This window comes from Globicephala melas, chromosome 2 (genome assembly GCF_963455315.2).
Source record: "Globicephala melas chromosome 2, mGloMel1.2, whole genome shotgun sequence".
Classification (NCBI taxonomy): Eukaryota; Metazoa; Chordata; class Mammalia; order Artiodactyla; family Delphinidae; genus Globicephala; species Globicephala melas.
In genome coordinates this window covers 80,286,505-80,303,718 of record NC_083315.2, presented here as the reverse complement: position 1 = coordinate 80,303,718, position 17,214 = coordinate 80,286,505, and the positions used below count along the sequence as shown (strand labels likewise).

Sequence of the window (17,214 nt, the reverse complement as noted above, 5' to 3'; positions counted from 1 at the left end):
CCAGGGGTTTTTATTGTCTCCAGTTTTCTTTTATGTATTTTCAAATATTCTATCATAAATTTAATAACATGGGATTTTTAATTTAAAAAGTTATAATATAGTATGTATGGATCATCTCATTGAGAAGAGATTGGAAAGATATTCACAAAAAGGGGGTTATCTCTGTTTGGGGGTGTTATGGGTGATCCTTGTCGCCTTTTTTCTTGATCAGTAGTAATAATTTTACAAAGAAGTTATTTTTAAAAGGCACTGGACCATCATTAAAAAGTCTACAAATAATAAACGCTGGAGAGGGTGTGGAGAAAAGGAAACTTCTTGCACTGTTGGTGGGAATGTAAATTGGTGCAGCCACTATGGAGAACAGATGGAGGTTCCTTAAAAAACTAAAAAAAAAGTTATCATATAATCCTGCAATCCACTCCTAGGCATATATCTGGGGAAAACTCTAATTTGAAAAGATATATGCACCCCTATGTTAATTGCAGCACTATTTACAATAGCCAAGACATGGAAGCAACCTAAATGTCCATTGACAGATGAATGGATAAAGAAAATGTGGTGCAGGGGCTCCCCTGGTGGCGCAGTGGTTGGGAGTCCGCCTGCCAATGCAGGAGACGCGGGTTCGTGCCCCGGTCCGGGAGAATCCCACATGCAGCGGAGCGGCAGGGCCCGTGAGCCATGGCCGCCGAGCCTGCATGTCCAGAGCCTGTGCTCCGCAACGGGAGAGGCCGCAACAGAGAGAGGCCCGCGTACCACAAAAAAAAAAAACACAAAAAACACGAAAATGTGGTATAGATATACAATGGAATATTACTCAGCCATAAAGAAGAATGAAATAATGCTATTTGCAGTGACATGGATGGACCTAGAGATTATCATATTAAGTGAAGTAAGTTAGACAGAGAAAGACAATATCATGTGATATTGCTTATATGTGGAATCTAAAAAATGATACAAATAAACTTATTTACAAAACAGAAATAAACTCACAGACATGGCAAACAAATTTGTGACTACCAAAGGGGATAGTGGGGTGGGAGGGGGAGATAAATTAGGAGTTTGGGATTAACAGATACACACTACAAAATATAAAATAGATGAACAGCAAGGAACTGTTGTATGGCATGGGGATCTATATTCAGTGTCTTGTAGTAACCTATAATGGAAAAGAATCTGAAAAAGAATATATATTTTCTCCATCTCTGCTGACAATGGCAGGCAATCCGACCCTCATCATCTATTGCCACCCTCCTAGCTAGTCCCCTGCTGCTGCTACTTCTCCTATCGGCTCACACTATGCTGCCTTTCAAAAGCACAAGCCTGACAACTTCACTCTACTAGAGGTCACAACTTCCTTCAGCTCCTGCTGTTACAGACCCAAGTCCCTTGGATGGCACAGGCATACAAGATTCTATGTACTCTCTTTTCAGTCTTCTTTCCAGTTTCCTCCCTGCTCCCACATAACTGTTTTCCTGCCTATCCCAGCACTTATCAAGGACATTGTACGTATTTGTTTCCCCGCACACATCCTCCCGTGAGCTCCTCCAGGATACGGCACGTTGTGCCTCTTTTGAGCCCCAGTACTTGGCCCAGCACCCTTCACATAGGAGGTACTCCATCAGCCTGAGGGCAAATGAAGGAAAATGGACCTTTTGAATGATGTAATATGACCCTCAGTGACTTGAATGCGCACATGAATCTCCTAGGGATCTTGTCAAGGTGCAGGTTCAGATTCAGTAGGTCTGGGGTGGAACCTGAGAGACTGCATTTCCTAATGTTCTGCTGCTGGTCTGGGGACCACACTGAGTAGTAAGGACCCAGAGAACAGTAAGAGTTTTTCAGATGGAGGAGAGTATGGATACAATCATTCTTATAGGAATATTGAATTTTTTTAACATCTTCATTGGAGTATAATTGCTTTACAATGGTGTGTTAGTTTCTGCTGTATAACAAAGTGAATCAGCTACACATATACATATATCCCCATATCTCCTCCCTCTTGCGTCTCCCTCCCACCCTCCCTATCCCACCCTTCTAGGTGGTCACAAAGCACTGAGCTGATCTCCCTGTGCTATGTGGCTGCTTCCCACTAGCTATCTATCTTACATTTGGTAATGTATATATGTCCATGCCACTCTCCTCACCCCAGCTTACCCTTCCCCCTCCCCGTGTCCTCAAGTCCATTCTCTACATCTGCATCTTTATTCCTGTCCTGCCCCTAGGTTCTTCAGAACCATTTTTGTTTTTTAGATTCCATATATATGTGTTAGCATACGGTATTTGTTTTTCTCTTTCTGACTTACTTCACTCTGTATGACAGTCTCTAGGTCCATCCACCTCACTACAAATAACTCAATTTTGTTTCTTTTTATGGCTAAGTAATTAGGAATATTGAACTTTTGAGTGAACTTTTAACCTCAAAAGAGATAAAAGAAGTAAAATATTATATAATGATATAATATTTATATATAGTATATATCATTAAAAAATATACATAAAACTATGGAACTATAGGTTATTCCAGAAAAAGGGTAAAATAAATAACAAAGGGGCAAAAATATAAGTCATTTGCTCTTAAATTCTCAATATCAATATTCTTTTTTTAATAGAAGTATAGTTGATTTACAATGTTGTGTTAGTTCCCGGTGTACAGCAAAGTGATTCAGTTATATATATATATATATATATATAGTTTTTCAGATTCTTTTCCATTATAGGTTATTACAATATATTGAATACAGTTCTCTGTGCTATACAGTAGGTCCTTGTTGTTTATTTTATACATAGTAGTGCTCAATATCAATATTCTAATTATCAACTTGGAGTTATAGTAGAATCACCTGGGAGGCTTTTTAATCAGCATATATTTTCTTGCCACCTGTCTGCCACCAACCTGATTTGAGGAATATGAAACTCTCCGCCCACCCCTCCCCACTACAAAAAACTACAGCCTTGGAGAAAGCTTTTGTTACTGATGGGAAGGCATCGTTTCACTCAGCCGTGCTGGGGAAGAAACAAGCTTCCAGCTATACAATAATTCTGATCCAAGAAATCTTCTGCAAAGGGGTTTTACCCACGGCATCCACACATGCTATTGTTCCCTCTGCCTGAAAACCTCTTTCCCCATTTCTGACCAAGTCCTGTTTTTTTTTTTTTCCAGAGCTTCAAAACTATTCCTTCATCACACCCTAAACCGTTCCTTCTTGGCACAAAAAAGCAACCAAGCTATTTGTCTCTCTTCCCCCCTAGACTATGAGCTCCAAAAGATTTGTTTGTGCTCAGTACATCCCCAGTACTGAGCACAGCACTGTCATGGCTGTACTCAAATGAATAAAGAAAAAACCACTCTTTCCATATCTAATGAAATTTCCTCTTTCACATCTTATGCCCTGTCCACAGTTGGCCAGATATAATTCCTAAGAGAGCTGACATTTAGTACAGGGCTAAGAACTGTGTAAATGACAACTGAAATGTCCTGGGGTTTATTTGGTCCAAGTTGTTCGGGTTGGGGAATCAGACAGAAACAATCTTTTTCCTCCCCAAAGTTAAAATTAAATAATATTTACCTGTTACAAAACATGTATATTTAAGATAGGAAGCACAGGAACTAAATGAACACTGGTGAAGGCAGCACCTGACAAAAGAACTAGAACATCTGCTGTCTGTGAAGCTACAAGGGTGTTCTCTCCTTTTATCTCTAGCCTTTCCCTACTGGAGGTACCACTCTTAGGAACTTGAGTTTATTATTAACTTGTTTTTTCCACATACTTACGTATCTCTAAACAATAAGTTGTTTAGCATTTCTTGCTTTTAAGCCTTGTAAAAATGGTATTGTTCTGGTGTGATTTTCTATAGCTTGTTCTTTTTTTTTTTTTAAAAAAAAAAAAAGAAATTCAACACTGTTCCTAAGACTCAACTATGCTGTTGTGTATAGCTGTGGCTCATTCATTTTCATCACTCCAATATACTCCTGCATTATATGAATACAGCACAGTTTATTCCTGCATTCCTCGTCAGTGGGCATTTGGGATGTTTCTGGTTATTTGTTCTTAGAAGCAACGCTGTTACAGACCATCCTTGTACTCATCTTCAGGAGCACCTGTGAGCTTATCTAGGGTATATACCAAGGGGTATCTAGGGTATATACCAAGGGGTAGACTTCATTCAGCTGTGGGTTCAGGTTTATAAGCCAAATTATCTTTTGAAGCAACGGTGGCAATTTACATCCCCACCAGCAGTGCATGAATTCCTGATGATCCATATCCTTACCAACGCAGGTATTGTAACCTCAAGCTGAAATATTTTTGTGCCAGAAGGCAGTGCTCCTGACTGGAAAGGCTCTTTCCTACTGGCCATCTGATAGGAGAGCCTGATCTGAGACTCTGCCCAAGAGATGGGCGCGCCAGGGACTTACACCTTGTTGAATCCTGACTTTGGGACAGAGCATTAAATTGAGAAGAGAGACTGTCATGGATACACAGTCATCATAGAAGGCAATCATTCATAGAATGTGGGATCTGGAAGGACCCTAAGGCCAAATCCTTCATTCTACATTTAAGGAGACTGAGACCCAGAAAGGTTAAATGACAAGGTCTCAGAGCTAATTAGTACAAGAACCTGTCTCTGGGGCTCTCATTGCTTAGTCTAGGGTTGTTTTTTTTTTTTAAATGTGTTTATTTGGTTTAGTAATTTAAGATAACACAACCTAGTAAATTAAAAATGACTCCGTAAATATTCAAATAACTGCCAACTTATCTTTAAAAGGTAGTTATTTGACTTCCGTGACTGATGAATTTGATAACTTCAGCTTCTTGTGAAGTAAACAGTAATACTGAATTTCAATGGGATAAATAGGGGAAAGATGCAATCTCCATAGTAATGGTTTTCAATGGGCAAATTTAACAGTATTAAAAGACACTGATCCCCTGGGGAAATTAATTCCCAATTTTTTGACGGATCATCCTCATCCTTGGATCATCCCCCCAGGCAAATGATAGGCGTGGGCTTAAGAAGCCATTTTATGAGGAAGGCCAACTTCAAATGCAGTGAAATTTCAATTCATCCTCCTCTTCTGAGTACTCAAAATTAACCTATCGTAGGAGGCTGGGAACTGTTTGTGGATATTATGGCAAAAGAGCCTCAGTAATCCGATGGTATATAATCTTAGATGCCTTTACTTGTGAATGTCGGAAAACTCTGAAAAGAGACCAGTTTGCAGCTGAGGTACTTAGTGCTCTTCAGAGTGTGCATAAGAAGCATGATGTGTACAAAGGAATCTGTCCCCACATACGAAGCAGTAAAAATGCAACTGGGGAGGGGAGGAAGACTGCCTGATAGGAAGGGTGTCTGTGTGGAGGAGAGTGGCTTCGAAAGCCTGCAGTGGAAATCTTCATCCTGGAGCTGTTTCCTACAGGAAACCCTCCCTCCACCTCCCCTGTCCAAATGCCTTGCTCCTCTCTACCCCGAGAATCCATTTACCATTTGAAAATATCTTTGGTTTAAGAATGTCGGCAGGCTGGCAATAAAAGCTTTCCAAGAGGCATCCCTTTTTTTTTTTTTTTTTTGCGGTACGCGGGCCTCTCACTGTTGTGGGCCTCTCCCGTTGCGGAGCACAGGCTCCGGACGCGCAGGCTCAGCGGCCATGGCTCACGGGCCCAGCCGCTCCGCGGCATGTGGGATTTTCCCGGACGGGGGCACGAACCTGTGTCCCCTGCATCAGCAGGCAGGCTCTCAACCACTGCACCACCAGGGAAGCCCGGCATCCCTCTTTTAATGTCAAGATAAGACTCAGGAGCTGCTTATTGCTTTGGGGCGGGGGGCGGGCTTGGAGGGAAAGGACACCAAGTAATTTTGCTAGGAATGCTGACCAAACTGCACCGAGGTACTCCTGGTTCAGGTTTTCCTCCCAGCAGTCATTTTAATCAGCACTTCCCCTATTTAATGAGCTTGTAGTGCCATTACATAATCACCCAGCTCACTGGATTAATGACGAAAAGAGGAACTGATTTTTCCAGTTGCATCATTTGAAGTAAATGTTAACTTTCTTTCTGAGTCCTTAGTTAACCGCATTAGTGTGACAAATATGTCTTTGTCTAGCATAAGTAATTAGAATTTAATCACTTTAACTGCATCTTAATTACCCTAAATGAATTGAAAGGACATTTAATAGTAAAGATTAAATTGCCTTAATGAACGATTTTTGTGACTCCATCAATACTTGAATCGCGTTAGCCACTCCTCTCACGCACTTCACCTGCAGTGAGCAGACGGGTCACTAGGTGGCGCGCTTCGCTCGTTTATTTATTTAATTTCCCCCATTGATCTGTTTTAGAAGACATCAGGAAAGAAAGCGAAAAGCATAGAGTTTATTATGTTCCTTTGATAACCTCTCTTTGGGACTACGAGGTCATCGCCAGATGCAAAATGAAAGCAGCGATTTCAGAAACTGTCGATTCTGCGTACCCTATGGCATATGCAAAGGGAGATGAGAAACGCATGGGTAACTGGAAACTTGCGGTGCTTGAGGGAAATTGTAAGTTGCCCTCTGGATGATTGCCAACATATATACAGAGTTTAAGTCAATTTATTATTTTTTAGTGCAGAGTCCTAAAACATGAGTAACAGGCAAGCTTGGAATAGCAAGACAGGCACTGATGTGAAGCCAAGAAATATAACTGCTGTGCAAGTGCAGATCAGAACACCAATGCCTGAAAGAATGGGAGGTTTGGGCCTTTGGGCCCTCCTCCAGGCTGGCTCCCAATGGACCAGTCCTACCCACAGAAAACATCTAATGAGATGGGTCTTGCCTGTGAATAATTGTTTAAGTGAACAAATGGATGGAGAGACTTGGTCTGTGACTGCCTCACATTCCCTCTGGCTGCTTCCTCAAAAGAGAGCAATAAAAAGTCTCTCTTATAAGTCTTGAGTAAAAAAGAAATAAGTTTCCACAAGTAACTCTCTTTGAGAGTCCCAGAGGGAAGACACACATTTTCTAATTTCGAGATCTTATTATGCAGAGACTTTCCAGATTGGTGTTTATGACAGTGGATCAGACATTTCCACATTCTGGGTCCACTGACCTAGTGGACTTGCACCCATAATCGAGGCACAGGGTGGAGGGTAAGGGTGTTCTGAGCTTTGAGCTGGGAAAGCTGAGTTCAGGGTCTCAGTGATTTCCAGCTCTGTTACCATAGGTAAGTTATTCAACCTCATTGAACAGAGAAACAGGAAAAATAATGGTAATTGCCCTGTAAACTAGCAGCTCCCAAACTTTGCTGCACATTAAAATCACCTCAGAGCTCTTAAATATCCTAGTGCCCAGGTCATGCCCTATACTACTAATGCCAGGATATTTGAGGTTTTAGCCAGGAATCATTTTTTTTTAAAGATCCCTAAATGATTCCAATGCATAGCAAGATTTGGGAGCCACTAGCACAGACAGTGAGTATTAAATGAGAACATCTATGTGCCTAGCACAGTACCTGACTAATAAAATGTACACAACGGACACAAACTCCTTCCTTATCACTTGCCAAGACAAATGTGAGGGTTGTACTTCAAGGTCTGGTTCTGTTCAGCTGTTATCAAATTGTCTCACCTAAAGGAGAAGAAAATTTCTAGAAGCTAATTTGTTCCAACTTTATGATCATGTAACATCTTTTGGGAGGAACATAATGGGGATGATTCTATAGCAAGACCCTGTGATAAGACATAAATTTATATGTTTGTATCAAAATAATAAGATTGCCCTGTGATTGGTCTGGTCATCTAAGCCAATCCTACAATTTCAGAAGAAAATTAAGTTTCATTAGTATTAACATACTTGTATTAAAATAAAAGTCTGTGCAAATCTGTTGACAGAAGACAGTAATTTACGATTATGCACTAAATTCATTCACATTAGAAATCAGTTTTTTCCTTTTTGCTAAACTCTGTGAGGCTGACACTTTTCATTTAAAAATAATGTGGCTTTCTTCTCCCAAAGGTGCTTACCCATCTTATTTAAATACACACAAAATGAAAATAGTATTTAATGAATACTTGTTGAATCCTTTATCTAAGATTATAGGAAATCTATCCTCTAACTACTATGACTTCAATAGGACCCTCCTTCTGTTGCTACTTTAGGTTGGGGACCATTCAATTTTGCCAAGAGTGTGGAAACTGCTGTTTTCAAGGGGACTGAAATGAGACTAGTCACTTCTCATCCAATCCGTCAAGGCTCCTTGGTTGGCTTAAAATAGTAAATTGGTGTTTAACTATTCCAATATATGGAATTTACAAAGAACACTGAGCACTCTTACTTGAAGGGCGAGGCTTCTAACTATGGATTTTGAGGAGCAAGACACCTGAGAACCTCCTTTTTAATTACCCACCTTCATTAGACTTGAGGATTTTCTTTCTTACAAGGAAATCAAGAATAAATGTTACCGATATACACCGTAAGAACTATTTCTTCTGAGAACTTTGGGTAGCAGCGTCTGTTTGATTAGCTGAATTTGCCATGAATGTGGAAATGATGACATCAAAACAGCTCATGTAACAACCTCCTCAAAGACCTTGTAGATTAGAGATGACTATAGATTTTCCCCAGCACGGATCAAAGGGACTGAATTGAACGTTTTAGCTTAATGATCCAACCCCTGTCACACCCATAGGGACTCGAATTCCGATTGTATAAGCAGGTGTGCCCATGGACTCAGACGCACACAGAAAGCTGCTGGAGAGGGAGGAAAAAGATCAACCACCTGATCGACGAGGATAGGTTTGATCTTTTCCATTACTTGACCGTGCCCGTGTGTACTACTGGTGGGGCCTCACGATTTCTCATAAACTTCGAAATATTAGCTGTTAGTTTTTGTTTCCTCATCACAACTGTTCAAAGCCATCCTAGCCACCCACCAGGGGCAAGAGAAACCCTGGCAACAGGCCTGGCTAGGCCCTGTCCAGGGTCCTGACTCCGCACCAGGGCTCCAGGCCGCTAGGCCTCCCAGAGCACTTCACCCAGCCCACCAGACAGCAAACAAAGACCTTCAAGCTCAAAGCCTCAGGGCAGGCTTCTAACTCCCATCAGTTAGCTGGAAGGGGAAACAACAAAGGGAACGCTAATCCACCCTCCCTTCACTACACCCCGAGCCCCAACCTCCCATTTCAGACTGCCAGGGTCACCTTCTCTACTGTGACCCTGATAGTCTCAAACTAAAACATGCCAGCAAAAGTATAATTTGGATATAATTTCCAAACATGCATCTTGAGAGGTTAGAGTTGGGGTATAATTTGGGGGGATGGCAATTTTGTCTCATCAGTGGGGTAATACCCAGGAATTGTTTAGGAGCAAGACAGATCCGCTAGGTATCCTTTTCTCCCTCCACTACACTCTCTACCTGTCAAAATAGTTCTCATTTTGAAAATCACTAAGACATCAATGTTCTAAAAACAAAGCCTCTCCTCTCCGCAGCGGGTTGAACCACAGAGGCTCTCTGGGTACCTGGCCTCGCGGCCCGCAGGGGGCATGCGCAGCTACTGGGGAAGATGAGTCCACAAGGAGGGCATCAGTGAGGGCACGAGCTTAGCTTCCTGTGGTGCGCTGAGCGCTTGAAGATAAAGAAAGATGCAGCCTGGGCTTTGAGTTGCTTTGCTGCTACAATACAACGGTGCTATTGTTGGCACAGACTGTCCCAAGTGCCAGCTGCAAAACAGCGACGGCAGGACTGGGTCTCTACTGACCCCGATTGCCCACTGGGTGCTTCCAAAGGGCCTGGGGCTGCACCCACTGGCGGGAGAGCCAACCACCCTCGGGACAGGCCGCAGGGTTTATTGTCTCAGGCAGCCGGGCTCGATGCTCTGACACCAGGTCACCACAAAATAACCATCAGGCCTCCTCAAGCCACAGCAGCAGGTCTCCTCCACTCTAGTCAAACTCTCTGCTCCAACCTTCACCACGTGCACACTTCTTAACTCCATGCGCCCCTTCCTCTCCTCCCTGAGGTTTGTGCTCCCCAGTGGGGGCCGCAAGAGAGAACTATTGTTCCACACCCTCCAGGGGTCAGACATGGGCTGTGAGAAAGGCCCACGCATAGCCTTCTGGGGATTGTCCCCAACAGCCAGATCTGTTCGGCTGGCGTGTGTGTGTGTGTGTGTATGTGTGGGCGGGGGTCCCTAGCCAACTCTCCAGGAGCACGGGCGACCCTTAGGCCTGAGTTGGTGAGGGGACTCTGGAACTCCTCGGCCTCTGCCTGACGACTGGCTGGCCCCCAGGCCACGCTGGGAGGAGTCTAGCATAAAGCTTCGGAGGTGGCTCTCGTCCGGGGCAGCCAGCCCCCATGGCCCCCAGGCTGCTAGGCGGACGCTGTCGGCAGCGCCCCGCGGGCCCTTTGTTCGGGCCGCAGCGGGCTGAGAGCAGCTGCACTGCCCGAGAACCGCCCCGCAGAGACGCCGGGCGTGGCGGGGAACCAGTCCACTTGGCACCTTCTCCTCCGACTCTTGGGCCCAGGAACCCTTCCAGTTCCTGCATTCCACACGCCCAGTTGTGGCTTTTCTCCCGGCCCAGAGTCTTCGAGGACTGGAGAAGTGGAGTTCCCAGGGCCCAGCATCGAACTCCTTCTGCTTGGCTCCCATGGCCCAGAGAAGGGAGGGGACAGTTGAAACGTCGCCCGTTGGTATAAATATTAACAAAAAGCAAATGGACTTGCGCGGGAGCCAGTTAGTTATCAATCAACCAGGCAGCAAGGCCACTTATGGCAAACATGGCCCATGTTGGTCCGGGCGAGACTTTCTCATGGCCACCTCCTGGTCAGACTGCCCCCCCCCACGCCCCCCGGTCCCCGGGTGGTCCTGGGGCAAATCCCGTCCAGGAAACAGGAGCAGTCCCGGGTGCTGGAGACCCGTCTGGCTCCCTGGCGCCGCTGTTGGGAGGTTTCTTCGCCTCCAGGTACCGCAGGGTCGAAGCGGCGCACCACCCACCCCTGCCCGACCCCGGGCCTCGCCTGCTGGGTCTCTGCAGCACCCGTTGGTGGGTGTGCAGTGGCAGCCTCTTCCTGCGCCGGCAGCTCCCCTACTGAGGCCGGAGCCTTCTGGAATCTTTAATTGGAAGCTAATCTCCCCGCGTCTTAATAGGCGCCCACGTCAGAGGCGGGGCACCCACCCACCGGCACAGCCCAGCCCCCCTTCCCCACCTGGGATGAGACGCAGCGTGAGCCTGGTTGCGCTGCACTTTAATGGGGAAGCAGCAAGTGTTACATTGAGGGAACATATATTGATTTTTTAAAGGTAGTTAATTTGGTGAGAATTTCCTCCTGTCTCCCGTCGTCCGCCAGCCGATGTAATTTCGTGAAGAGAAAGCGCCTCTCCAAACACGCTGCCGCGGGCGGGCGGAGGGTTTTGACCCTCCACACCAGGCTGTACGGAACCCGGGGTACCAGGAGGGCATGAAGAAGCCACTCTCCCGCTACCCAGCGAAGGAGCCGACCTCGATGGGCCTTGCCTCGCATGGGGTAGAAACGAGTTTAAGGGGTCTTTGAGTGCAACGGCGAGCAAGAGCTGCAAGTGGCACCTCCCTCCGTGCACGGGAGCTGGCAGTGGGGAGGAGGGGGCAATGTCTCACAGCTGCGTCCAACATGCCCTGCAATCCGTTTTTAGTCACCTGCAGTCAGGGCCTACCAGAGATCATTTGAACGGTTCAGGAAACGGCCTCGTTCCGCTCGCCCTCGCCCCCACCACCAAATTAAAATGTTAACGGGAGGTCTTGTCGTTCTTCGGTGACTTAAAAACAAGTCTTGGCTCTTGCTGCGTAATGGGATTGATCCCGGCTGGCTCCGCACGCGCGCTCATCCCAGCCCGCCCCACCCCTTTAATGAAGTTAAAGAAAGGAAAATGGGAGAGACAACCCCGCATCCGGGTCTTAGGATAACGAGTTCGCTGGGGGTTTGGCGCCAAACTCACGTCCCGCCAGGGTCTCCGATTTTCCTTTTCTTTTTTTTTTTTCTCGAGGAAAAGGCCACGCGCCTCCGTCCAAAGGCTGGGCAGGACTTTCTACGCGCTGCTGGGTGCCAGGCAGCGGCCCCTTCGATAACTTCCTGGGTCCCGTGAGCCCGGGCGGGTACGTCCACCGCACTTCCCGTGTGCAGGTAGCAGTACTAGGGCTGCCCATGCGAGGAGGTGAGAGGGCGCTCGTACAGGGCAGGGCGCTAAGGCGGGTATCCAGGGCTCCGGGGTCGTCCCTGAACCTAATTTATCAGTCTGTCTTTCCGGGGGACAATAGGAGGCAGTGGGGAAGGAGAGTCATTTAAGTCCTGAGCAAGCGCCTTCAGGAGGTGGGGTGTTTGGAACGAGCTTCCCTGGGGGTGGGGGGGAACGGCTCTCCATTTGCATCCCCTCCCTCCATTCCCCCAGCCCCGCTAACCTGCCTATGTGTGCACTGCCTCGGTAAAAAGTCCTGAAGCCGGGCTCGAGGCTGCCGTGTGCGTGTGAAAAGGCACTACCTTGGACGCCGGCATAGGCATATCAGTCTGGGAGAGGAATAGCGTTTTCGGCCGTCCCTTCCAGAACTTCAGCTGCCCTCGGGTCTCGGTCTACCCATGGGATGGGGCGATCTGGTGGCTGCACACAAAGCTAGAGAGTGGAATTGCAGGAGCCCCAGAGGGTACCCTGTCAACCTCTTTCTTCCCCCTGCCGTCCCCTTACCCCAGCCTCTCCTGGCTTCTGGGCTCAGGCTGCAAGAGTCCTCGTGGGGACTTTGGAGCCAACGAGCGCGGGGTTGGACTGGAAAACCTGGCGGGGCAGAGGCTCAGACGGTGCGGAGCTCCAGCAGGGAGGCCACAAGAACCCAGACCCCAGGACTGCTTTGGGTCGCATCCGGCTGGAGTCGCAGGCTCGCGGGGACGCCGGCACCCGCTTCCCTCTAGCTTCTCATTGGCCCGCACGATGTGGGGGAGGGGGCCCTGGCCTCTTGCTTTGATTTTAGACTGTGAAACGGCTCAGTGCCCACGGCTCTGCGCGGATTGACGGTCTCTCGTTCTCCAGGGACGAATTAATGGAGAACGATCAGTTAATTAACAAACCCTCATTCCGGCTTTTACCTTTTTCTTCGCCAGGACTCAGGCTAGGTCGCCGGGCTGAGATTGGGTGGGGGTGTGGCAGCATGTACCCCAGGAGTCAATCAACTCAGCCCGGGTCTCATCAAACCGAGTCCACCCTCAGCTGCCCTTGGCTGTACCTCTCCGCTTGTCCTCCGCCCTAGGGGGTCGCTGAATCTGCTTGAAATCCCCCGTGTGATTCAGGCTGGGGTCAGTTGTCCCCTCCGCCGGTGGGCCGGCCAGAGCCTTCCCCTTACCTTGGCTTAGAGAGGCTGGGGGAACTGGGCGCAGTGTCTACGCAGCGCCGCCAAGACCTTCCCGCTCAACTCGGAAACACCAGGCCCTCGGGGTGTTTGGGCCCGGAGACCTCTGCTCGAAGACTTGTTTTTTTCCCTCACACTCCCACCCCCTGCATGGGATTCAGACGAAAATTCATGCAGAGGAATAAAACAAAATGCGAAGCCCTAAGCGAGTCGGCAGCGAAATCGGTCTCTGGGCTAGGCTAGAAGCTCCCTTGTTGCTCGGCCGCCCTCACCTGGACCTTGGCACGATCTGCCTCCCTCTCTACAGCCGGTCACAAGCGCAGAGTGCGTCCTAAACCTTAACGGAGCGTCTGCGCCCCACACCCACCGCCGCGCGGCTTCGGAACCTTTGCTGGAACTCCCAGAGTGCGCTCCCCACCCTCCAGCCCCCCACCCCACCCCGCGCCACTAAAGTGAGCGCGGGAGCGGGGTCACCGCAGCGAGTTCAGCTAAACATTGGCGGGCAGCTCCCGCACGCTCCAGCACAGCGCCCGGGTATGTGCCAGGGATACTGGCTGGCAGCACCTGCGCGCAGTTCCACGCACGCGTCGCCTCTCTCGCCCCACAAACCTGGAGTGCCAAACCCAGAAGCGATGCACAGACCGTATCCAGCCAGGTGCTGGGATTTCTTTCCACCTACGGTGGTGCGAGCTTCCTGCGCTGTCTCCCAGCACAAATGCTCCTCTGCAATCACCCAGGCCGCGCTGCTCAGTTCCCGGAGCCTTCCACAGCCCAATGCACTGAGTCCTGGAAGAGGCTGTCTGCTCCCGGGAGCCACGCTCTGGCTCTTCCAGGCCTAGGGACCCCCCTCTCGGTGAAAGGAGGACGGGATGAAGCGTGCACAGAGCTCTCTCCTTCCCTGCCTCCTTGGGTCCCTTCAGCTTCCCCAATACCTTATCTCACCGCGCGCCCAGCTCCTTGGCCCGCTCACCTGCTAAGCGGAGCGCAGACATGCGCTGGAACTCTGGCTCCTGCAGCCACTTCCACATCCTCCGGAAGGTCTCCCGGCCGGATTTGAGTTTGCTCCAGGGTTTGGGGTTGCGCAGCAGGTCCGAGAGGGTCCCTTGGGAGCGACAGAGCACCCTCTGCGCGAAGATGGCCTGTGGTATGCTGTAGCGCTTAAGCTCGGTGGTGATACGCTGCGCCACCTCTTTGGTATTGATCTCTTCCATCTGCCCTGAATTACTTCCATTGCTGACCTGCGCACCGGTTACCGAAGGGTTGGGCTCCCGGGCCGTGCCCAGGAGTTGCCCGTGGCCCTGGGCGTTCAGGTGGGCGTGTGGGTGGTGTGGAGGAAGGCCGTTGATGGGAACCATGCCGGCCGAGGTGGGCGTGAGGTGCTGCTCCCCGTGACGGCCGAGCATGGCCGGGTGGTGGGCTTCGAAGCCATTGGGGGTGAGCATCTTGTCGGTGGGCATGGCGGCGCCCGGGTGGGCATAGTGGGGGAGCCCTTGCTGGGAGTTGTGGATGCCGCCCAGACCGGAGCCGGAGAGGGGAGAGAGGCTCTGGCCCATGCCGGCCACGTCCTTGTGATAGGGGGTATAGAGGTTATTCATGGAGGCCAGCCCGCGCTCGTCCCGCATGAGCGTGAAGCTACCGCTCACATTGCCTGCCAGGCGCTGGTGGTGGTGCGGGTGGTGGTGGTGGTGGTGGTGGTGGTGATGGTGGGGGAACTTGTCCGAGACGGTGGAGATGGGCGGCAGCGGCTGCAGAGGGGTTAAGGTGGTGTAGGTGGTGGGCATGCTCATACCTGGGGGAGTCTCGCAGGCCATGGTCATGGTGGGGTGCAGGGGGCCGGCCAGGCTGTGCTCGGGGGCCCGGTGGTGGTGGTGGTAATCGCCGCTGCCGCTGCCGCCGTCCAGCAAGGACGCCATGCCCATCGAGCGCGGGTGCGCGGGGGGCAGGTGGCTGCCGCGGTGCGCCACGGAGCTTCGCGCGTGGGGGCTACCGCCCAGCAAGTCAGCAGGGGCAGGCACCGGCTCATGGCTCACGCCGTGCAGCTCCCCGATCGCCTCCATGGTCAGCTGCGCGTTCATCGTGATCTGGGCGAGCGGACGGCGGACACAACATCGATGAGGCCGGGCAGAGGCGGCGAAGGGCGCACGCAGTCCGGTCTTCACATCGGCTGCTGGCGACTGCTGCCTTCCTTCCTTCCTTCCTCTCACTGTGGGGCTCTGTCTCCCTCTCAGTGTGTCTCGCCTTCCCTCTTGCCCCCACCTTCCCCTCTGCGTCCTCGGCTTTTTTTTTTTTTTAAATATTAATTTCCAGAAAGGATCCGCGCCGTTGGGCGAGCGCGGTGCCCCCAGCCCGCCCGCCCCCGGCCCCCTCACGTCCCTCTCCTTCCTAGAATTGTGAGGCCCCCGGCTCCCCTGACGCACCCCTTGCGCCTTCCGCGGCTGCTGCCTGCCCGCGCCGCTGGCCAGCTCCAGCCATGGCTCGGTTACTGTTGCAGACTCTGTGGCCGCTGTTCCGCCGCCGCCGCCGCCGCGGCCCGCCCTCACGCCCGCCGGGCGCAGCGCGCAGGCGCGCAGATCAGCCCCGCCCCCTCAGTCCCCGCGCGTGCGGCCGGTGACGTCCCCGTACAAGTGAAGGTGGGGGTCCCAGCGCCGCTCGTAAGGCGCTGGGCTGCGGGGAAGCGGTGCGCACGTGCGAGTGTCTAACGTAGAGCACGATCTGGGGCTGCTACCGCAACCCTGGGAAACTTGGGCCCCTCTCGGCTCCCTGGCTCGGGTGGGCTCCCTTCCCAGCCCTCGGCCACACTTGCTGGGCTCGCCTCCCGGGTGGCGCAGTATGCCTGGAGAGCCATCGTCCCTCTCTCCAGTTGATGCCTCCCGGTGCAGGTTTCCCGGGGAGCCTCAGCTGGTGTCATCACTCCTTCCACCCTGGCTTGTTTCCCGGGAGGGCCTCTGGGAGTCCACGCTCTCCCCATCTTCAGGTGCTTGGCCTTTTGAGGGGGAGGGGAGCAAATATTTTAAAGGACTTGGTCAACCTGGTGGCTGTTGACCCGACAACCTCTGTCCTCCCTGATAATTCTCTGCCCACCCTGACTCTTCCATGCTCTGCGAAGAGGTGAGCTTAGTGCCAAGAGTCCCAGCCCCGGCCATACCTCGCTGTCCTCCTCCGCCTGGGTCCTTCTCCGGCTCAGCTGATAATTAAGGCGGCGCGCCGCTTCGTGAATGACTCGGCGTGTGTGTGTGTGTGTGTGTGTGTGTGCGCGCGCGTGTGTGTGTGTGTGTGTTAACTCGTGGGTTCTGGTGGGGCCGCCGAGGCTCGGGCTGTTCCTGCGGTTTCTTCATGGCCCTCCTGGTAAAACACCAAGAGGCCGCTGCTTGCGGGAAGGACTGACGCCGGCAGGGTGGACCAGGCGCGCCGGTCTCTTCTTGGCCCGTAGGGACGCCCTCTTCCCGGCGTCCCTGCGAGAAGCCTCCAGATTTGAAAATCAATTCAGCTTCGGGCGTAGTTGTTCGCTTCCCACAATCACGGTCCAATCCAGAATCGAACCTGGTCCTTGGGCCTGGTGGGGACGCGTGGGGAGGCCCCCAGTGTGGGACGTATACCCGGCCGCCACATGCCGCGGCTTTCTTTCATTTACAAAAGAAAGGGGGAAAAAAACCGTAACAAAAGGCAGAGCGTGTCTGCTTAGGTGCTTTCATCCCTCAGAGAAAGGACAGATGTGCCCATTGTCCAGCCCTTGGCAGTTATGACCCGGTCAGCGCCGAGCCTCAGCCCCGGGCGAGTGGTGGTCACAATGGGGGACAGCTTCTCAGAACCTGGGTATATGGGTTCGGATATGGAACAAAGTGAGTGTGGCCAAACTCAGATTGTATGTTCCTTTCCTA

General features: G+C 50.7%; 1 protein-coding gene across 2 annotated transcripts in view; it reads right to left on the bottom strand.

The window, feature by feature from the left end:
- ONECUT1 (one cut homeobox 1) overlaps nt 1-15,864 on the bottom strand; it is a 37,859-nt gene extending 21,995 nt beyond the window's left edge. For both annotated transcript variants that reach the window (XM_030879007.2, XM_060294237.1), the window contains exon 1: nt 14,307-15,864. In XM_030879007.2, coding sequence (XP_030734867.1) covers nt 14,307-15,411 — 1,105 coding nt within the window. In that variant the 5' untranslated portion in view covers nt 15,412-15,864. The remainder of the gene's footprint in view (nt 1-14,306) is intronic.
- Between the last annotated feature and the right edge of the window lie 1,350 nt (nt 15,865-17,214).